This window comes from Euprymna scolopes, chromosome 2 (genome assembly GCF_053919585.1).
Source record: "Euprymna scolopes isolate OS-2025 chromosome 2, ASM5391958v1, whole genome shotgun sequence".
Classification (NCBI taxonomy): Eukaryota; Metazoa; Mollusca; class Cephalopoda; order Sepiida; family Sepiolidae; genus Euprymna; species Euprymna scolopes.
Window position 1 is genome coordinate 71,262,914 of NC_136483.1, and position 23,624 is coordinate 71,286,537.

At 32.9% G+C, this 23,624-nt stretch overlaps 1 protein-coding gene across 4 annotated transcripts in view; it reads left to right on the forward strand.

Annotated features, from left to right (window-relative positions):
* The window catches only part of LOC145292167 (anoctamin-7-like), a 284,614-nt gene that overhangs the window by 185,006 nt on the left and 75,984 nt on the right, over nt 1–23,624 (forward strand). For 2 of the 4 annotated variants that reach the window (XM_080138379.1, XM_080138368.1), the window contains 3 exons: nt 17,149–17,239; nt 19,468–19,589; nt 20,775–20,879. In XM_080138379.1, coding sequence (XP_079994505.1) covers nt 17,149–17,239; nt 19,468–19,589; nt 20,775–20,879 — 318 coding nt within the window. Of the gene's footprint in view, nt 1–2,262; nt 2,322–9,111; nt 9,250–17,148; nt 17,240–19,467; nt 19,590–20,774; nt 20,880–23,624 lie in introns of those variants that run through there. The other 2 variants (XM_080138400.1, XM_080138389.1) reach the window with 2 other exon arrangements.

Consider the following 23,624-nt stretch of genomic DNA (forward strand, 5'->3'; position numbering starts at 1 on the left):
AAAAATTAGAGATATCGGGTTACTTTTAATTAAGTAGGCCACTCTGTATAATTTACAGGATCTTTTTTTTTTTTTTAACTCTTGTTCACCTCAAACAAGGTATATCATCACTTGGACGAAGGGGCTATTATTTTGGACCATTTCTACAGGGGAATATGTGGGGAGTTGAGTAATGTGATGTCTGTTTACATTACATTTAAATTTCTCCATATTAGTAGTCAAGGAAGCAACTATTAGAGTATAAGTCTTTTTGGCATCTAGTGACCGCTACAGTGAAAGTGTGGGATTTTGATGCTTTTTCCGGTTGCATGTACATCGAGGAGGCACAATAGCTATGAGTTTGTTTGACCCCAAATAAAGCATACTGCCACTAAGAGGTAGGAGGCTACTATGAATTATAAGGGCATGCTACTTGGGGAGTTGTGAAGCAAGATGTTTGTTCACATTACATTAAATTTTTTTGTGTTAGTTAGATCGAGGTGACTGGGAGCGGGGGGGATCCAAATACAAGCAATTCGAGGAAAACTATTAAAGTAGAAAGCGTTCCAGCATCTGGGAACGTCTATGGTGAAGGGGTGGGATTTTACTGGTTGTTGAATTGGTCGGGAGTATTTACATTGAAGAGAGCACAAATGCAGCAAGTTCTTTTGAGTGCATGAAGTACTTGTAAAACAAGCACAGTGATGCAGCATTGCAATGATGGGACAGGGGCTGGAACTTAGTAGACAATGTGGGGTTTATTAGATTAGAAACTCCTTTTTGGAACCTGTCAGAGAGAGAGAGAGAGAGAGAGAGAGAGAGTGAGAGAGAGAGAGAGAGAGAGAGAGAGAGAGAGAGAGACTATTGATTGATTTACCAGCGCAGATTACTGCAGTATGAAGTGAACAAATACCCTTAAACAACATTCCTAAGAAATTGAATTTTCTTAAAACAATGAAAAAGAAAAACATATTTGATATATTTACTGCTTTACCGATCCTTTACTTCCATGCATGGGCAAATGGTGGTTTTGTAGAGATATAGGATACTGACAGGTGTGAAAACGTTTTCTAGTCCGGTAGATGGTGCCCACCTACTTTGCAGCAAACTTGACGGTATCTTCTATGTAACTATTCCAATTCATGTTAGTTGTGAATGATAGGCCGAGGAGTTTAAATGTTAGACTCTTGAAAAGAGTGCTATCAACCATGGCAATCGGTAATTGGTAAGGTTTCTTATAATTCTTAAAAGAAAGGAGTTTTGTCTTAGTAGCATAAAATACAGGGTGAGTCACGGGAAACGGATGTTTTTAGAATGCTCCTTGCTCGTTTTGAGTAAGGGATAGGGAGTGAGGAAGGTATTATTTTAAACTGCGATTGCACCATTGAGATCATTTATATCTATTAGGAATAATAAAGGTCTAAAGATAGATCCCTGATACATACCTGCATTACTGTGATGCTGTTTAGATATTAGATATCTGGCTCTGGAAGACGACCTGAATCTTACTTTTAGCTAAGGATTTTTTTTATTAAATATTCGTCTAGTAATACCATATGAATTTTCTTGTGGAGACTTGATATACTAGACCTTCTCAAAGGCTTTGGATATATCAAGCACTACCACTTTAATTTCATCTGCCTTATTCAGTGTACGGTATATGTGTTAGGATATCCACAATAGAATAAGGTTGTTTAAGTCTATACTGTTGACCAGAAAAATGTTTAGCATTTTCGAGTAGGTGTTATTGCTAGAGTAATTAATAATTCAAAGGTTTCGGTAAAGAGTGGGAGGAAACTGATAGGGCTGTGATTTTTTAGGGTCAGTTCTTTCACAAGAGTTTTTGAAAATTGACACCACGGAGAGAAATTTTTCAGCTATCATCAATATAGCAAGATTAAGCAAGGCATTTGCTATAGAGTTTATAGAAGGCAGTCATTGTGAGTTCTCTGCAAAAATACAATGCTACACTTCACCTTTCCTGTCCTCGGTCAGTGGAGGAGAAATCCTTCATGACTGAGACAATTTTTATTTTTGTTCCTATTCAGAGAGCCCATTTTTGGGGAGTTGAAAATTTCCCCACATTAAAAACCGATTTGTGTCTAACTCTGCTCTCGTGGGGAGGCGAGTAAGTAGGAACAACAACAACAACAACAACAACAACAACAACAACAGTTATGGCTTCTGTTGGTGCCGCTTCCAAACAAATACATGCTATAGCTGTACAAATATTTATGAAACTGTGTTGTGATGCCATAATAGACGACGTCATAAAGGATGGATTGTAGTTTTTGGTAGTTCTTGAAAGGATAAAGCAATTTTATGATGTCATCTTTTTTCAAGTAAATATTTCTTTCATTTTTTTTTTTAATCCTTTTTTTCATATATTTTATGCTTTTTTAAATACCTAGTTTGGAATTTCTCGCAAAAGATGCAATTTCAGGTGCATCAGTTTTCATCAAAAATCTTTACCATTAGTGGAAATGAGTAAAACAAAAATTCAACGAAAATGACTAAAGATACAAAAACATGTTTTATGGACTTTGGAGTTTTTTCTCCAAAGTCCATAAAACATGTTTTTATATCTTTGGTCATTTTCGTTGAATTTTTGTTTTACTCATCTCCACTAATGGTAAAGATTTTTGATCGCGATTAGAGTTCCCTGCCGAACACCCTAAAAAAACACCGACTTCTCCCTATGCATGAACAAAGGACATGTTTTAGTTGCCATAGTAACTAAACGATCATGAATTTTTATCGACTTTGTTTTACTGTTTATGAATATTGAAATAAAAGACATTACTACACATTTATTAATAATATCTCACTTTTAATCACTTTTATCGACTTTTTTTTTTACTGGTTTACTGTTTATGTGTAACTTTTATCGACTTTTTCTTTTCTTTTTTAAATGACTACGTTCTACTGTTTATGTCTCACTTTTTTTTATATTGTACTAGTGCACTTATTGATCCGTGCTGAAATAACGTTATTATTTAAAAAGCCATTCTTAACATGGGGAGGGTGTTTTGTACCTATTCTCTACTTTAACCTTACAATTGAATAAAAAAACATTAAACTTTAATTAAGCTTAGAAATACGATTTAAAATATAGCGCGGATCATAAGTGCACTAGCACCCATTTTTTTTTTATTAATAAATGTTTAGTAATTATTTTTCTTTTAATATTCATTAACAGTAAAAACGTCGTCATTTAAAAAGAAAATGCTATTTAAAAAAGAAAAGAAAAAGTCGATAAAAGTGAGATATTATGCAAATTCGCCTAAAAAAGTAGAATCTCATTTTACGGAATTAGCTAAGAGTGTTAATTTACAATAACACCTATGGCACAATTGGCACTTCTGCATGTCAGTAACATGAAGCGAATGCGTGTAATTTAGTTTCAAGAACCGCCGACAGATGTCGTTTGTCAGCCAAAGAACCGGGGCCGATAACTATTGTTGTAATGAAAAAAAAAAGTTTCATTCAACACACAAAACTAAAAACACATAGAAATGAAAAAAGTTGGGAAATTATTCTAACATTCATTTTAAGAAAATGCTATTAAAAAAGAAAAGAAAAAGTCGATAAAAGTGAGACATAAACATTAAAACAGTAAAAAAAAGTCGATAAAAGTGATTAAAAGTGAGATATTATTAATAAATGTGTAGTAATGTCTTTTATTTCAATATTCATAAACAGTAAAACAAAGTCGATAAAAATTCATGATCGTTTAGTTACTAGTTACTATTGCAACTAAAACATGTCCTTTGCTCATGCGTAGGGAGAAGTCAGTGTTTTTTTAGGGTGTTCGGCAGGGAACTCTAATCGCGGCCAGTACCGAAAACTGATGCACCTGAAATTTTATCTTTTATCATAAATACTATTTGCAACAATTGTTCAAAGTTTTTGTTAGGTATGGGAAAAAATGGCGGAATAAACATAGGAGGACATAGTTTTGAAAGCCGGTTTATCATAATTTTTGTAGGTTTCAGACTACTTTTTGAATGTATTTCAAAGATTAAAGATTAATTTCCAAAAGGAAAAAAATATTTGTACACGTGGAAAAGAAAAAAAAAATTAAAATGAAAAATGTTTTCACAGCGACACGGCGAGCTAACAAATTCAACTAAATTTGGAAGTTAAGTGAATTAATTTTAATAATCCTTTGAAAGATATTAGCTTAAAGATAATTAGTAAAGTCCTAAGATATTGAATTCAATAAAAAAAAAAAACTTATTTGTACAAATAGCTTAATTAGCCCCCAAAAGCAAGAGATTCTGCCTTTGCAGAATCACAACAAAACCGAAGTCGTGTAAACATAGATTATACAGAAGCCCAAGGTGTCAGAAGGTCGAAAGGTTGTCTGAAAATGACATCAGGTAGTTGAGGGAGATACGGGATGCTGTTTTTTTTCTCGGACGTGCATCCGTACATTTCTATCATGAACATTTTGTATAATTTTTACCATTTTTTAATGTAATTATTTTTCTATATTCCTGCTTTTAAATTTAAAAAAAATAATATTTTTAAAGATTATATAAAAAATTATGTCACGGCGAAAGTTTCTCATTCATTCAAGGAAGAAAAATATTAGAATCTTAGATATAAAAATAATGCGAAACCTGTAATATTAAAAAAAGTAGAGATATTTTTGCAATTATAATTTTTTTGTGTGAAAATATTAAATAAACAATGCTTAATTCAATGATAATATCAGTAGTTCGAGTTATATCGAATTTATTAATACAGACTTCAGGGGCTTTTTTTTCGGAATGTTCCTATAAAAATTAAATATTTTTTTGATTGTTACAATTTACGATGCTTTATTTTAATGAAAATAGCAAAAATAAATTCATGCACTTTTTACTGAAAACTATAACTTTAGTAAAGATATTTTTTTGTCTAAACAAAATAATACATTTCCACTAAGATTTAAATAATAAAAAATAATGTATTAATTAGATTCCGTGATCATTATGTGATAAATACTGAATTTTTTATTAAACTTGATTAATTTCTTGATTTTTGGTGAATTTTTAAGTAAAGGGAGGGGTCAAAATGTTTATACATTTTGAGCATAGTACCTACTATGTCCAAAATGAATAGCCGATACTCAAAATGTTTATATGATGCTCAGAATGTGCAAAATGAATAGCCGATGCTCAAAATGTTTATACATTTTGAGCATAGTACCTACTATATATATGTGCAAAATGAATAGCCGATGCTCAAAATATTTATACATTTTGAGCATAGTACCTACTATATATATGTGCAAAATGAATAGCCGATGCTCAAAATATTTATACATTTTGAGCATAGTACCTACTTACTATATATATGTGCAAAATGAATAGCCGATACTCAAAATGTTTATACATTTTGAGCATAGTACCTACTTACTATATATATGTGCAAAATGAATAGCCGATACTCAAAATGTTTATACATTTTGAGCATAGTACCTACTATATATATGTGCAAAATGAATAGCCGATGCTCAAAATATTTATACATTTTGAGCATAGTACCTACTATATATATGTGCAAAATGAATAGTCGATGCTCAAAATATTTATACATTTTGAGCATAGTACCTACTATATATATGTGCAAAATGAATAGCCGATGCTCAAAATATTTATACATTTTGAGCATAGTACCTACTATATATATGTGCAAAATGAATAGCCGATGCTCAAAATATTTATACATTTTGAGCATAGTACCTACTTACTATATATATGTGCAAAATGAATAGCCGATGCTCAAAATATTTATACATTTTGAGCATAGTACCTACTTACTATATATATGTGCAAAATGAATAGCCGATGCTCAAAATGTTTATTCATTTTGAGCATAGTACCTACTATATATATGTGAAAAATGAATAGCCGATGCTCAAAATATTTATACATTTTGAGCATAGTACCTACTATATATATGTGCAAAATGAATAGTCGATGCTCAAAATATTTATACATTTTGCACATATTGCAGGTTATCGTTGCCATTTTGTATTATCTAAAAAAATATTCACTTCATGTTCAAAATTCCATTGTTCTATTCAACAAGATTATTCCTTTGCTTTCTTTTATTTTGTCTTTTTCTTTTCTCTTCCTTCCCTTTTTTTTTATTTCTTTTTAAAAAAATCTCCAATCATAAATTTTGTTTCATTCATGTTTAAAAATATTGTCTAAACTTTTTAAGACTAATAATTTTTAATAGAAGACACCTGCTGTTGAGATTCAATAAAACTTTAGTAAAAAAATGTGTTATTTGCATTGTTTGCTTTTTAACTTTGATATTTCTATTTCTACTTCGTTTCGGCAAATGTGCCATACGGCCTTCTTCGGATATATTGCTAATTTATTTTTAGTGATGCTTTCCCTGTGTTTAAGTACTATAGTTGCTGATTATTTGTGTATTGTATAGGTTGATGTTACTTGCATGCTTAAATCAGATGAATTGATGATTAGTTTGTTTGTTCGTTGTTGGATTTTATAGTATATCAAACGTCGTTGAGTTATTTTATACCAAAATGCTTTGTATTATATGATTGGTTTGTATATTCATTTTTTTTTTTTTTTTTTTTGTCAAGTATATATTTTGTCAATAAAAAAAGTGCATAAACAAGGATTTCCGTTTAACTCATAAATTGAACTTTAACAGATATTGTTACACCGGATTGAAATGGACTTAGGAATTGCGGTCAATAAGGGATGATTTCACACTCCCTAAATCTCCTAAGGTGGATGCACTTTTGTCATACCTAGGACAGTAGGCTTAAGTAGTAGATAAGATTGGGAAATAGCTTAAAACGAAAAATGTAGAAAGGGCTGAAAAAGATTGGTTTTCGGAACACCTTTGCCAATGATGTCAGAGACAGTTTGTTTGCTTTTTTTATGAGGGAAAATTTTATATCATTTGTAGATTGGACCATGACAAAAGAAAGTTTCATGTCGAAGTTAAGGTCTATAAGCAGTAATAAAGTTGGGAAATTGAAAAGGCACCGCCTAAAAGGTAAAACACTATGGCTCACAAAAATATCTGAGCAGCCCCATCGGCATTTGCCTTAGACCATTAACAATATTCTAATCCCTTCTCAGAGAAGGTAAAGCCTGGAAAGGTGTCCCTTCCAGAACTGCAGAGCTCGACAGAAAAAAAGGCCACCTAACTCAAATGGCCAAGACTCTTTTTTTTATACAGATGATATAGAAAAATGAAGTCGAGTATAGATTGACTGAAAAACCAATAATTGATAGAGAACCAAACCAGAGAGTATCCAAACTTTGATGTGGGGTACCATTTTACATAATGTCAATTTAAAAAATTTTCAACATGGGGATCACGATAATTCAAGAAAATGTTACCCCTTTTCATAAATTACCTATTTTTACATTTGACCATAAAATTAATCATTGACTCACGTCTGCAAAAAAACTATTTTTTTTTTTACAAAGATTCCATTGTAATTACCTACCCTACAGGGAAGAAAACTTTTTTGTCCCAATCCAGAGTGCTCATCTTCCTTGTACTAAGCTAAATTTTCCTAACATTCAAAATCGACATTCTGTCTAAATCTGTCCTCGTGCAGAGTCAACTAAATAAGAACACGGCGGTAAAGTTGGCACATTCTGAAATAAGGGTCTGGTTTGTTCAAATATCTGACCTTGGAATTAGGTATGGTTAAACAGATTCTACCAACCATTACGTCTTCCTTTGTGACGGTAAATTTGTTTATCACCGACCACTTGAGGAACTCCTACTGGAGAATGCTGATGATTCCGGCCACAACAAATATTTCATTGATCGAAATTTAATGTATATAAACCAAGCTCCTATATTTACATCATCAACGCTCTGATCCCCATGTGGCATCAATTGAAATGGATGGCTCTCGTCTTGGGGAGGCTTCATGTTTTGACAGGCTTCTGGGTTTGACCTTTACTCCTGATCTGAAGTGGAACACGTACATCAAGTCTGTTGCCAAGGTCGCTGCGAAAATGCTGGGATCCTTCTATCGCTCCAGAAGATATCTCACTATTGATGCAATTCTCTATTTACATAAAAGCCAAGTACGTCCAAGGATGGAGTACTGCGGCCACATATGGGCAGGAGCTGCTAAAAACAGCCTATCCTGCCTTGACAGAGTACAAAATAGACTTCGTGGCTTAGTGGAGGATGCCCTTTTCTCTTCCCTGCAACCTCTCTCCCACAGAAAAGACGTTGCGAGCCTGTTGTTGTTTTATCGTTATTTTCATCTGTGCTTGAATCAAAACGTAGATTCCATGAACAAAGCTTCTTTTTTAGAAGTGCACACCTGTGGAACTCTGTTCCGTCTGCCTGTTTCCCACCTGACTACAACTTGGATGTCTTCAAGTCCAACATAAACAAATTCCTGATGAACCGCACCCTTAAGTAAGACACTTTATCAAATCTCCAATACTAACGATTACTACGATACTATCCCATTGATTACTGTACACGCAATAACCCTTATCCCCAAGTGGCTTCCGGGCCTTAATAAGTGGTGACCTCCATGTAAAAAAAAATATATATATATATATATATATTAGTGAGAGAGAGAAACGTTGATTTTTTTTCATTTTCTATTAAAAACCTCTCAAAATTTGAAGTTACTAAAACCATTGCAAAATCATGGTATTTAATAAAACTTTATTACAATTTATTCATGTGTACAATAATTGATCTGATGTAAATAATTGAACAACCCCCCCCCCAAAAAAAAAAGAAAAAGAAAAAAATACACATAGAAATCCTCTAAACTGTTGGCTGCTATTCTATTCGTTTCTTTAGTGACATAAACTAATAATGTTATTTAATGATAAAATGATGTCGCTCAAACATTTTATATGACGACACTTTAAGACGATTGTGATTTCCTTCAATATAGAATTTATATCTTGCGTAGAAAACGTGTCATCGGACAGATATTGCATGAATAGGTTGGTTTCAGCTGAATATTAATGCATTCAATATCGTGTCGAAAAAAAAAAGAAGAAATTTTCATAGAATTGTTTTATTGATTAGCAAGAAACATATTATTTATCACGTCATCAAAGTCGAAAGATCAAACACGTTCGATTTCAATGGAAATTATTATGGACTTGGATAATCTTTCAGCATTCATGATAGAATTGTAGAAATACTTTTTAGTTTTTGTTTGCTGAATCTTCTTTCACCATTTACAACAGTGAATGATGTCATCATCAACACTTACAAAGCATTGCACACGTTTGGGTAAGTGTCGACTAAATTATTCCGAAAAAAAATGTGTCCTAAAAACACATGTGTAGTTTTTAGCTTTCATTTTTATTTATTTATGTGCAGGTCTTGTTTAAGAATTGAAGTAAAATCTCTTCGTCAACTGGAGTAATATGGCGTGGTCCCTGGCCTTGATAGAGACCATCTTGGACCATTTTCTTGTTAGTAAGTGTACAGATGTGAGCGAGAAATAAAAGTTGGATACGTAAATCATTGAGTGCCTTCGCCTTGCCACCCCGGCCAACGGCACGGGGTAGGGTATTGGGTAAATAGTCTTGGGTTTCTTTTTGTTCCGCCGACTACTAAAGGATACCGTAAACTGATCTTCTTGATCAGGTCCTAAAGGAATTTTTAAGTTCGCACTGGCTTACTATATTCACCTATAGGTGTTACTTTTTGAGGTTCAAAGAGATTTCCATCGGTAAAAAATTCTTTACATCTTCATGTTAAAAGTTGTTAGCTTTAAGGAATGACAAAGATATCGTATCGAAACGAATCAGATAAAGAAAGAAGGTAAGCAATTAAAACCATTTGCGTTTTAGCATTCGTTCGAATCGCATCTCGATGTCTAATCTACCACAGTAATTCTTCTAATTCAACGTCTCCCATTTTTGCGTGGAATTGTTTGGAATTCGTCTTCAGATTCCCAGTCTTTCATTGCATTATTTAAATAAACCTCGTAAATTCAATTCCACTTGGGTAGCTGAGAAAATCAATTATTAATTGAACACAAACACTGGTCAACAAGGGAAATTAGAATGGTAATGACGAAAATGCTCGTTGCGAGGGAGCATTACCGCAGAACTCTTATTCAAATAAACGTTTCCTGCGACGTCGCACTTGTGATGCAAACCTTTGCTTAATATCACTTTCTTCAGTAATTTCACGTACTGTTGCCATAGCAGAATCATAAACAATTTTTGTGAGAATTTTGAAGAAAACTGCAAGTTGCATCAAACGCTAACATCATAATGTCGATAGTCGCTCTTGGCCTTGATAGGTGGTGACTCTACAGCAAAAATAATAAAAATAGGTACTCATGCACTTATTGATCCGTGCTGAAATAATAACGTTATTATTTAAAAAGCCATTCTTAACATGGGGAGGGGAGGGTGTTTTGTACCTATTCTGTACTTTAACCTTACAATTGAATAAAAAAAAAACATATAATAAAACTTTAATTAAACTTGGAAATACGATTTTAAAAAAATAGCGCGGATCAGTAAGTGCATTAGCACCTGAAAATAAAACATCAGAAGAGTGAAATAATTGACTCTATTTGTTTGTAAACAATAAAACGATTTTTCTAATTCTTCCCCGAAAGATCTTTTTTGGCCTTAAAAAAAAATGTTCATTTTGTTGTTGTTTTAAAGGGTCTCAGTCGTCGGCAAAAAAAAAAAAAAAAAAAAAAACAGTTATGCTGAATACAGTTTCAAGAAAAAGTCCATTTCGATAGTTATGTTACTTTGGTCGTTGTCACGTTACCTCTCTTTTTAAGATACTTTTTTCTAATTTTATAGAATTTGAACCAAACTAAACAGACTTTTGCTAAATAAGATTTACATAAACTGTTGAAAAAAATCAAGTAAAACAGTAAAAATTAAAAAAAAAAAAAACTGTACTTCGTAGTTGCTTCAAAAACCTAGAATGGAATTTTACCATGCCTTTCCGTTCTATGCTTCCTAATGGGTGAAACGCACCACGGAATTAACTGATAGCGACATTCCCAAAAACATGAATTCTTATGCCATGCATAATTACCATTTTTTTCCCCAAAATTTTTACACTAAAAAAAAATGATTCTTTCCATTTCCTTTTTTTTTTTAAACAAATAAAACATCATTTTCTTTTTATTTCGTTTTGTAGTTGCTTAAAAAACTGGAATGGAATTTTAACGTTCCTTTTTGCTCTATGCTTTCTACTGGGTGAAACGCACCATGGACTTAACCGAATCGAAGGGTTATTTCTGCCCTTTTTATTTCGCTTTATTTCATTTTGTAGTTGCTTAAAAAACTGGAATGGAATTTTAACGTTCATTTTCGTTCTATGCTTTCTACTGGGTAAAACGCACCATGGACTTAACCGAATCGAAGGGTTATTTATGCCATTTTTTCCGCTTTTCGCTGTGTTTTTTTTTTGTTTCTGTTTTTCAGAACACGTTCATCATTTTTTTTTTCACTTATTTTTGCTTTTTGTTTTTCCGATTTCTTTTTTAAATAAGTTTTACGTTTGTTCACTGTTTTTTTGTTTTGGGGGGGGGTCAAATTAAAAAAAAAAAAGTTTACCATCGTTTCTTTTTTAATATTTAAACAGGGTTATTACTTCGCTTATTCTTTACTTTACCCCCTCCCCTTACACACACACGCCTTCAAACACCCGGGCAATGGCGGGTAACCCCTGCTAGTTCTTAATAAAATTCAATTTTGACTTTTTTACAGTACACTCATAAATTTACAATCTAAATGTAATTTCTGATATAATACACAACCTCAGCTGGAATAAGTTTGATGGATCAGAATAACCTTTCAGAATTGATATTTTACAGAGCAATGAGAGTGAAGTGTTAGCAACTAAAACCTTTCTTACTGACTGGAAATCTCTCCTTCAGTAAAAGACTCCAAACGTTAGAGCTCTCCGTCTGCGTCTTAGGACACAAAAATGTGCTTATGTCCAGCACATTTAACATATGTCTACACAGACAGCTATAAATCATGAAAGAAAAAAAATTGAATATAACTTCATTCCGGGTACAACACTGGGAGTGATTTATACTCTAATCCTGAAGAAAAAAAAAAAAAAAGCAAAAAAAAAAAACAAAAAAAAAAAGCAAAAAAAAAAAAAAAAAAAAAAAAGCAAAAAAAAAAAAAAAAAAAAAGCAACAAAAAAAATAAATAAAAAGATATTGACCGGGATGTGGCACTGAAGATTTTTTAACTAATGCCAGTATCAACTTTTTGTTTTTGCTATTTTTCACTCCAAACAAGACATATTAACACTTGGACGCAAGGGGTTACTACTTTAGGATCATGTCTTATAGGAGACTGTGGGGAGTTGAGCAGTAAAATGTCCGTTCACATTATATTTAAACTTCTGGAGATTAGTACAGTCAGGGAAGCCAGAAACAAGATGCTGTTGAAACTTAATGATTCCATTGGAGCACAGGGTGGAACAGGTGCTAGTATGATTGCAAACATTAGGAGTAGATAGAATAAGTTCATGGAACTTCTGCCATTACTAATTAGCACAGAGTTACCACTGTGGACCAAGTAAAGAGTTTATCAGACGCGCACGCGCGCGCGCGTGTGTAATTATGTATGGAAGTGAAACCTGGCCAATGAACATATTAAAGACATGCATTGCATGGCGGGAAATGATTTGATAATTATACGTTGGATGTGTAATGTGAGTCTTAAAGACAGGCTTAGTTCTGTTGATTTCAAAGAAAGATTAAATCTGGACAATTTAAAAGGATATGTGCAGAAGAGTAGGCTTCGATGGTATGGTCACATTTAAAGAATGGATGAGAGTTCTTCGGTTAGTAGATGCATAACAGTTGAGGTCGCAAGTTAAGTTCACAGAAGAAGGCAAGTGAGAAAGATGGGAGAAAGTGATAAAAATGAATCTGATAAAAAGAGGGATAAATAAAGACCTGGTCAGAGATAGGTTACTCTTAAAATTTATTTCTTAAAGTCGTCCAACATACCAGTATGTAAAATGGAGATAAATAGACTCTGGCGATGCTGCTGATGACGACGACGATGATCATGCTAATGATAACGACGATACCATAAAGGAGGCCCAGCATACATCATTTCCATGCAATCAGGCATCGTTACTGTCAACGCACACGAGAAAATTTGTCCTGGTTGCGTTAAATGGCTGCAATAGATTTTCCCCTTACTCAGTCAGAAAGAATACAACTACTTTCATAATTAAATGAGACAGATATTGATATCTTTGGGCCTACAAGGATCTCACATTAGAAGATAATTTATAACCATGGTGGTGTGATGGTATAACAATCCACGTGACTCGGCAAAGCAGATGTATTGATAACTGCATACTTTTCGATGGGGTTGCAGGGAAGAGAAAAGGGCATCCCCCCACTAAGCCACGAAATATATTTTGCACTCTGTTTTTAGCAGCTCCTGCCCAGATGTGGCAGCAGTACTCCATCCTTGGACGTACTTGGCTTTTATATAGATAAAGTTAGAAAAAATAAGAAAATTGAAAAAAAAAAAAAAAAAAAAGTAACAGCAGCTGAGCTGCACACCGACCAAAATCAAAAAAAAAAAAAAATGGCGCTGAAGAACTGTTTCATTGATGCATAAGTTTGCAGTCAATAGTTGCAAAAAAAATCTTGAAAGAACAAATCTGGCACCTAAAAGCTAATCCAGCCTTCTTTACACTTCGTTTGAATTGTGCATTGAAGGAATGGCGCGATCTTGTCCCCCCCCACCTTTCTTTTTTTGCCACTTTTGCGCTTATTGCTGCTTCTTCTGTTGAATTGTTCATGCTTCCTGCTTTCAAATGTTCATGTGTTGAACATTTCAACACGTTTTACATTATGGACGAATAAGAGTGAAAGTTAAAGCGAAAACAAACTTCGTTTGCTGAAAAGAAGCAAATAAGAAACAAAAGATTCATTCATCAATTCTTTAAAAAATAATAATCCTTCAAATTGTATAACTTTAGAAATGTTTTCTTTTTCTTTTCATTTGATTTCTTTTTATATTTGACCTAAAAGATGTTGATTCTAAAACGCAACCAGAGTTTCGTTTGAATAAAAGAATTATCTAATAACACATTTTTTTTTAATTTTCTAGGCTGAAAAGACTTTTTTCTTTCTTTTTTTAAAGAAGTGTTTCCTCTTTTTTGTTAAAATGAACGTATTTAGCAGAAAGAAAGAAAGAAAGAAAGAGAGAGAGAGAAAGCGTGAGGGAGGGGAAAGAAGAACGAGAGAGAAAGACAGAGGGGAGGGAGAAAGAGAGAAAAGATAAAGAGAAAGAGGGAGAAAGTGAGAGTTCTGAAATAATTCTTACACCTTCTGTAAAAACATTTTTATTTTGTATAATTTTATTTTTCATAGATGAATCTTAAAAATTTATTAACATAATTAGATATAACTCCCCCTTTCTCTTTCTCTCCTTCTCATCGCTATCTATTTTATCATCTTATTTCTCTCGGTCAGGAATCTGAAGATAGATAGATAGATAGATAGATAGATAGATAGATAGATAGATAGTGGGAAGAAACAAATATTCGTACACTTCAAAAGTTGTATTTTCATGTATGTAAAAGCTTAAGCAAAGACAAATTTAGATATATTTTATTTATACATACAATTAAAAATAATACATACAATTAGAAAATAATAATACATTTAATTAATTCTTAAAATGACAGAAATTAATACTTTTTTTCATTTTCTTTTTCATTCTTTGTGACGGGAAAAAATCTGACAATAATGCAGCTTGGCACCAAAGTCAGCAGCCTCAACCATTTCTGTTGACATTTGCATGTTGTTAGTCCTGTGTAGTTCTAGGCGGTCTACTCTTCAAAGCTTTGCCTTCTCTCTTCGAGAAGGAGTTAGTTTATTGTTAATCGCCTGAGGCGCCCCAATCATGAAATGCTGACGGGAATGCCCAGGCTTTTGTTGCAGTTTAAAGTGCTCCTCCTTGGGGGAGCTGGCTCTTTAATTCCATTTTCCAACCCTTGTGTTACATCTTTCCGCCATCGGATGGAAATATATGAAGTGGTTTTTAAGCACAGTGTTTGAAGTGATGCGAATAGGTTTTCGGAGGGCAATGTTGAACAAGAGAGATTTAGGGGAAAAATATAGATGACTGAATGAATCGGCTATATGTTATGTCCTGTCAAATAAAAAAGTTTATACGCCTGTATGGATTATTTCAAGAAGATATTGTTGAATTTAATTATATATGTAAGCAGAACATAAATGCATACTGAACTCTTGATCAACATAAAAAAAAAATGTGTTACACGTCACGTGAGATGTTGACGCTCTTTCTAAAGAAAATTCTTTGGTTTCCTATGTTCTTATATTCAGTTCATTTTATTCCTGTTGTTTTAGCATTAAATTGCTTATTGTAACCATATCTATGGGTTCGTTTTTCTTTGGTATAACTATGGATGTTTTTATAGAAGCATACTCTATGCCATAACGAATTCTGGCAAAAATAGAAATACCAATTTGTGTCCGATTTTACAAGCCGTTACAACATTTATGCCGTTGTTATTAAAAATTATTGATCTATGAATGGATATGTACAGAAACTTGTAAAAATCATCGCCATGTTTGATTTAACGTCTGTTTTTCTTCTGTATATAATTTTTTTTATTATTACATTTTCACCCCAAACAAGGCACATTGCCACTTTGATGTAGGGGGCTACTATCAGGGACATAAGCTACAGGGGAACTATGTAGGGAGTTGGGCAGCAGGATGTCGGTTCACGTTACACTTGAACTTCTGCATGTCAATACAGTTGGGGAAGCAGGAACCCGGAAGAGAATTCCAAAGTCTAGCGGTTCTGGGGAAGGAACTACTGGATCTCTTGCATCTAGGGATCTCTACTGTGAATGGAGTGGGATTTAGCTGATTGTCAGGTTTGGCGAGGGTATTTACATCGAGGGGGTACAAGTGCTTGCAGTTCATCGGAGCATTCACCGTTAAAGTACTTGTAGAACAGGCAGAGGGATGCAACATTTAATCGATGGGATAGAGACTAAAGCTTAGATGACAGTTCAGGACCTATCAGGTTGGCGACTCTCTTTTGAACCTTGTCTAGAAGCGAGAGACTAGTAGCAGATGCACCAGCCCAAATATGACAGCAATACTCCATACATGGGCGAATGGTGGCCTTATAGAGGTACAGGATACTTTCGGGCATTAGTAGCTTTCTAGCACGGTAGAGAGAACCTACCTTCTTTGCAGCAGTCCTGGTAATGCTCTCAATGTAATTGTTCCAACTCGTTTCCTGTGAACGTTAGGCTGAGGAATTTAAAAGATGTACTTTCACATAAAGAGTCTTTGGCTATTGCTATTGGTGGTAAAGAAGGTTTCTTGTAATTATTGAAGGAAACAAGTTTAGTCTTGGCAGCATTGAATGTGACAACAGTACTCCATACATGGGCGAATGGTGGCCTTATAGTGGTATAGGATACTTTCAGGCATAAGTAGTTTTCTAGCACAGTAGAGAGAGCCTTCTTCGCAGCAGTCTTGGAAATGTTCTCAATGTATCTATTCCAGTTTATATTCCCTGTAAACGTTAAGCCTAGGAGTTTAAAGGAAGTACTTTCGGGTAATGTGTTCTTAGCCATTGCTATTGGTGGTAGAGAAGGTTTCTTGTAATTATTGAAGGAAACAAGCTTAGACTTGGCAGCATTGAATGTGACCATCCATTTTGTCCCCCATTCCACTACAGATTGAAGGTCATCCTCTAGGGTTTCTGCCATTTCTTTAGATATGTGTTCATTTGTTTTCCCCTCTCTGTGTTGATTTTGAGAAAAACGATAAAAGAATTATCAGGTGTATATATGATTTTAGCAAACGTTTGAAAAGTGCAAGCTAGAAAATTATATATACATTCAACAACATAACAGTATTAGCTGGGTACACTGGGATCATTTCCAACCGCCAAAAGCTGTCCTGACATGCACCAAATGAAACACTCTCAAAATTCACACTAGTTGACGTAATCTCTACTTATTGGGATAGGGTCCCAATATATAACACTGTCATCTCCCGTTGCTATAAATATAAAATACTTGTTTTCATTTGTTTGTGTAATACAAGCCACTATTTTTTTACCTAACAAAAGTTTCTTTTTTTTGTTCTCTTAATTTCTATAGGAATTTGATGAGATGACGGTTCATGGGCTGTCTTTTCAACAGAAAAATGCTGGCACCGGTTGCTACTTTAAAGATGGGATAAAGAAAACAGGTAGGTGTTTGTGTGAAACGTATGTTTCACTCTAAATTTGCAATCTTTATTTATATAAAGGCATGTATATGTATATATATATATATATGTTTATATATTTTCGTGTATTGGATTCACTCCTAAACTAGTTAATCGATTGTTATAAATTCTTGAAACATACCACCTAGGCGTAAATATAGATAATATGGGCTATATTTAGTAGAATTTATTTTATGCAAATCTTTTTCTCTTTTGAAAATCATTGGAGCTAGTATAAATATGTAACATTGCTGGAGTGTTCTATCATCACAGTGCAGAATTAGGTGGTTGAAAAGTTTGTTTTCTCTTCTCTCTGCAATTTCTTCTTCTTCTTCTTCTTCTTCTTCTTCTTCTTCTTCTTCTTCTTCTTCTTCTTCTTCTCAATAACTCTTTTCATAAACGCCATAAAGAAACATCTACAAATGAAATTAGTTTTTAAAATTTCTTTCTTCATAGCATACATGCATAGGCATAAAACCCCAAACTCCCTCCTTTATAGGCTCTGGTGGCACCAGATCAGGCTGTCTGAAAATAGTGGCCTCCTGACCTAAAATGCACCAAACATTGACGTTATGGGATTTTCCTTCCCCTTTGCAAAACTCAATCATGTTCTGTAAAGTAAAAAACAAAAACAACAATTTTCCTCTCTTAAAATAATCAAACCAAACACCACGAATAAATATTTGAAAATATAAAGAACTTGAAGCATAAGAACTTTTTCTAAAATTACTGGATTTGATATTAAATAACAGGAAAAGAGTTGATATGCCGTAAAATAAAACAACCAAACCTCCATGGGTAGCAGCTATCTAAATCCTATGCTCTCTTTCTGCTGTTTCAGTTGAATGAGAAAGATCATTTCTCCTCATTTGCTACGTCACTTTATCAGGTTTCTTTACTCATGACGTCACTGCTGGGACTGTTACTTGACTTCTAGCTGGAAAATTCCGCTCTACTTAGTCTTAACTTAATGTGGAAATCTTATGGTTTCTATCCTATTTTTACATACTGGTTTCTTATCTTACTATATATGCAAGCATGGTGGATGCAATAGTTCACTTGAAACTCGTGACACTTGTGACAGTTGGTAATTGGTTAAAAAACCATATAAGGTTCGCATCACGGTCATGTAATGTTTGGTTTGCGGCAGCCAATAATTTGATACAAAACTGTTGAAGGTTCCTGCTTGTCTATCACATATTTGCATTTGATCCATAATAGTAGGGATTCCTTTTTTTTTTTTTTTGTAAGCTCACCGCTTATTAAGGCCAAGAGCTACTCTTAGATAAGATTAATGAGATGGAGAGATTGTCATTCAAATGATGAGAAGCAGTCATTCAATATTCATGTTTCCTTCTTACAATCCAGAATATTTCTGCATTTGAATAATTTGAGTTATTCAGGCTATTGTTCTCATCTTAAGTGTTATTTTCACTAAGTTTCGGCCACAAGGACCCATGGTGTAATGGATAAAGTACTTGGTACATTCAGTTATAAGTGGCATCCTTCTGGAAGTGCAAGCGATACTCAGAACACAATTGTAAATTACTTAGGACTTCTACTCAGTCGAGGCTGACGGAATGAGAACATGCTACCCTTGTGAGTTAAGTAAAAGGTTCCATTCAAAATTCTGTGCAGATTTTACAGTTCGACAGAGAGATTCTCCAGTTTGACAAGATACACTTGAAGACGGTCTGAGGTTATATCGGCTGAAGCGTTGTGAAAATAACAATCAAGATGAGAACATAGTGCAGACGGCTATATGCAAATGCATGCGAAATGACGTCACCGATGGTAAAAAATAAAGCCTTTAAAAAGATCATGTTAAAGATGTAAATAACGTTTGAGATCCCCATTAAAGTAACGATTACGTGGATGACATCACAGTCGTAACAATGAGGACATAAACGTCGTTGTTACAAAGAAAAAAGTGAGTTCTTTTCTATTCTTTGTCTCCTTTGCGACTGAGCATACAACGTGTTGGTTCCAAGTAGTCCGAATAATTCAAATAATACAAATTATCAATCGTCATCCGAAAAATTCAGAAAAATATTTTTTTTTGCATTGTTGAAGCTATAAGTTATTCAGATGTATTTATTATAATAAATAAATAAATAAAAATGAACACCACCTTTATTTATTACTTTTATTCATTTCTTTACATTTTTCTTTTTAACTTGCCAACATCTTTTTTTTATTATTATTTACAGATTTTGTGTTGGTTTATATAGAAAAAAAGACAAAAGCGAATTCTGCACAAATACAAAGAGAAAATTACTTCAGAAGGAAATTCCTAATGAACTTAACCAAAGCTGGACTTGATCAAGAGGAGGTAAGCATCATTAACCTTTTTAATCAGGGATAGGAGGGGGCATGCTTGATCATTGTGGCCGACGCAATCAGATAGCTGAATTCAAATCCAATCAAAATTAATTGTGATTACTTGCACTCTAATATTATCAATAAATGTATGAACCTTTGTTATGGGTCAAGTATTAGGTTGAGAAAAAACTATGTGCACACCGTTAAAATGATCACTTATTATGAAAGAATTTATTCAAAAACAAAGCTTTTCTTCAAAATGAAGATCACCATTGTCTATCAAAACGAAATGGAACTTCCATGAACAGAGTTCGGTTTTCATACAGAAAGTAAATTTCACAGTGTGGTAAGGATTAGTTGATACTGGAGATATTCATAATAGTACCCTACTTCCAAAAGAGGGGAGATATAACATAGGAGAAATATTTGGAATCAAGTCTCCCGTTGCTGTCATTTCAAATCATCTGAAACCACAGCAACAAGTTTTAGTCTCCCCTATATATATATATATATATATATATATATATATATATATATATATATATATATATATATATATATATATATATATATATATATATATATAAATGTATGTAATCATTTTTGTGTGCAGTTTTACGGTGAACTTTGAAGGATAATTTATTATTGGATTTTATAATAAGTGTGTCTAGAAAAGGTAATGAGTTATTGTTTTCTGTTTCATAGGTAAAATTTATGGAAGGTTCGACTGAGTCTAATTTGTCTCTAATGATATTTATGCGTGTGTTTTCAGGAAGAAAAATTAGAATGTCGTCAATGTATCTAAAATACTCTGTGTTTGGAGGTAATCTGAATTTGAAAGGACCAGATTCTATGAATTCTAAGAAAAGGCAAGCTAATACTCCACTAAGAGGGTTCACCGCAAAACTACACACAAAAATGATTACATACATTTCTATTCACACCATAATAATAAAATAAAAACAGGGATGATAATTGGTTTTTTCTTACGCGCTTTCAGAATTTTCAGTCCTGAATATCCGGACGAAGAATTAAAATACCATATATATATATATATATATATATATATATATATATATATATATATATATATATATATATATATATATATATAACGGTTTTTACATATTAGAGGAAAATCAAGCTTGATTGATTATTCGAAGCATAAATGACAATTCTTTATTCTCTTATTTAGGAAGTGGTTGAAAGCGAAAAAATTATTCACTATATAAAACTACATGCACCATGGGACGTTTTATGCTTTTATGCGGAGGATTTATGTTTACCGGCACCATTGCAGGTGAGGTTCTTATATTTCGTTTTGTTTTACAAGTTTTAATTATTATTTTTCTTTTTTTTTTTTACAAAATATTTAAAATAATAATTCCACATCAAATAAGTTTCCAAAGTAATATTAAAATCTTTGGTACTTATTAGGAAGTCAACCCAATTAAATTTTTAAAAATACAGAAAATACATAAAAAGTATTATGATTTATGTACCCGTCACTGAACGAAGATGTCATATTCTAAAACTCACGTAAATTGATCAAGTAGTTTTATTTTTATCAAATTTTATTAGGAAGCAAAAACGGACTCTCTCACGTCACCGTCTTGAAGAAACAAGAGCAGATAAGTCCAAAATAATTTAATTTGCGAGAAAAGCCATTTCACATTAATTGTTTAAAATTTATTTTCTTTATAAAAAAAATCTACTTGATCAGTTAACATGATATTTTGGAATATGATATTTTGGTTCTGTGCCGGGTACATATATTATAAAGATTTTTCTGTATTTTTTAAAAAATTATGTTGAATTCTAAAAAAGAACCAAATATTCTATGAAAATTCTTGCATGTTTTTTTTAATATCTTTATTTTTTAATTCTAAATAAAATATAGGGTTTTCTTTTAAATATATTATAGAACACGTTTACACACATTAGATAACCATGTAGAAGTCTTGACTAAACAAGGAAGAGTTACTATTAAAGAAAAAATCTCCATATATAATAAAATGACTGCAGAAATTCCCCTCTGGACCAAAGTACCATAGGTTTGCAACAACAGATGCCACATACAAATTCAATACAACTAGCCTTATAGCTACTATCTTATGTAGCTTTCGAACACCATTTTATACACATTCAGTCGTGATAATAAAATGCTACATTTCATCCTACGAGCACCACCATCACAATCGCAACATCCTTAGAGGAAGGAGTCCCTATTTTTCTCTCTAAATATTTAGTTCCACAACTACTCCCAGTTGTCACCGAAACGAATTCTACACGTTCCATAGATTCTGTGATTACACCGACCATAACTGACTCATAGATACATATACATAATATAATCTTTCCAATTTCCGAGTCATAAATAACAGACTCCCTCATCAAAGCCTATCTATTCTGATTGGCTGAGCTATGTAAATTCTCATATTCCGGAACCAAGTTATTCGCTTCATAAACGAACGGTTACTAACATTAAAATGTGGCGTCACTAAGAGACATATTATTACGCCTGGAGTTAAGTTCACTTAATGTATAGGTAATGTATATCTAAGATCGAAAATTAAAAGAGAGCAAATCATTGAACGAAAGTTAAATAACCCGTATTCTTTTAGAAAGTTTAAAACACGCTATCCACTCTAAGAATCTCCTTCATTGTCGTCGTCCACAACAACAACGCCGTCGTCTTCTTCAAAACAACTTACACAGCCCATGCTACCATTTTATATACATTTATACATTGAAGAGTTCATCTCCTAATATTTGCCTCTTTAATATTAAGATTTTTTTAAAGATTAAAACCCACGCATTTCATAAATACTTATATATTGAAGAGTTTGACTCCCAAATATTTGCGGGTTTTTTTTTTTTCATTTTTTATTATGCCGAAAAAAAAAACAATAGAAGTTTACTGAACAAAATAAAACAAACATATATCTTGCCAACAATTATATTTCCACAACTTATTTCTTTTAATAAATACTCTAGATTAAATTTAAGAGGTTAGCTCCCAAATATTTGCGTTTTTTCCCTTGTGCCGAAACAAAAAATACGGAAGTTTATTGACTATTTCGGTCAATAAACTTCCGTATTTTTTAACTTAATTTTGACAAACTGTTTTATTTCCGCAATATATTTCTTTTAATAAATTTCTGTCATTTCTTATTCATTTTTTTTTTTTACACGGTGGTCACCACTTATCAAGGCCAGGAAACCACTCAGGGATAAGGGTTATTGCAAGTACAGTACGTTAGTGTGGAGATTTAATGAGGTGTTTACTTGAGGGGGCGGTTCATTAGGAATTTGTTAACGTTGGACTTGAAGACATCCAGGTTGTAGTCAGGTGGGAAGCAGGCAGACGGAACAGAGTTCCACAGGCGTGCAGTTCTAAGAAAGAAGCTTTGTTCATGGAATCTACGTTTTGATTTAGGCACAGATAAAGAGTGGGTAAAAATTTTCACAGTGGATTCAGCTAGACGGGTGTTTTTCGTATTTCTTTTAATAAAATTCCGTTATTTATTTATTTTTTTTTCGTAAAAATCATATTAAAACATGCGCTAATTTGGAAGCCAAACTCTTCATTATATACATATATATGGAATGGGTCGTTTTAAAAGATTACATATCTACACAAGCATACAAAATCTAACTATAATTACATGTTATTAACTCTGTACTAAATTATAGAGGTTAGCTGCCAAATATTTGCTTTTTTTTTTAATTATGAAAAAAAAAATCAAAGTTCATTGAACGAAATAAAACAAACTTACTTTTTTGCCAGCAACTTATTTCTTTTAATAAATATTCTGAACAAAATTGAAGAGGTTAGCTCCCAAATATTTGCATTCTTTATATTTTTATGCCGAAACAAAAAAATACGGAAGTTTTTTTAAACAAATAAAACGAACTGATTTTTGGACAACTATTTTATTTCCACAACATATTTTTTTCAATAAAATTCCGTAATTTTATTTTACATATTTCTTTTCATAGAATGTCGTAATTTTTCTTTTGTTTTCGGAACTAATCGTAATAA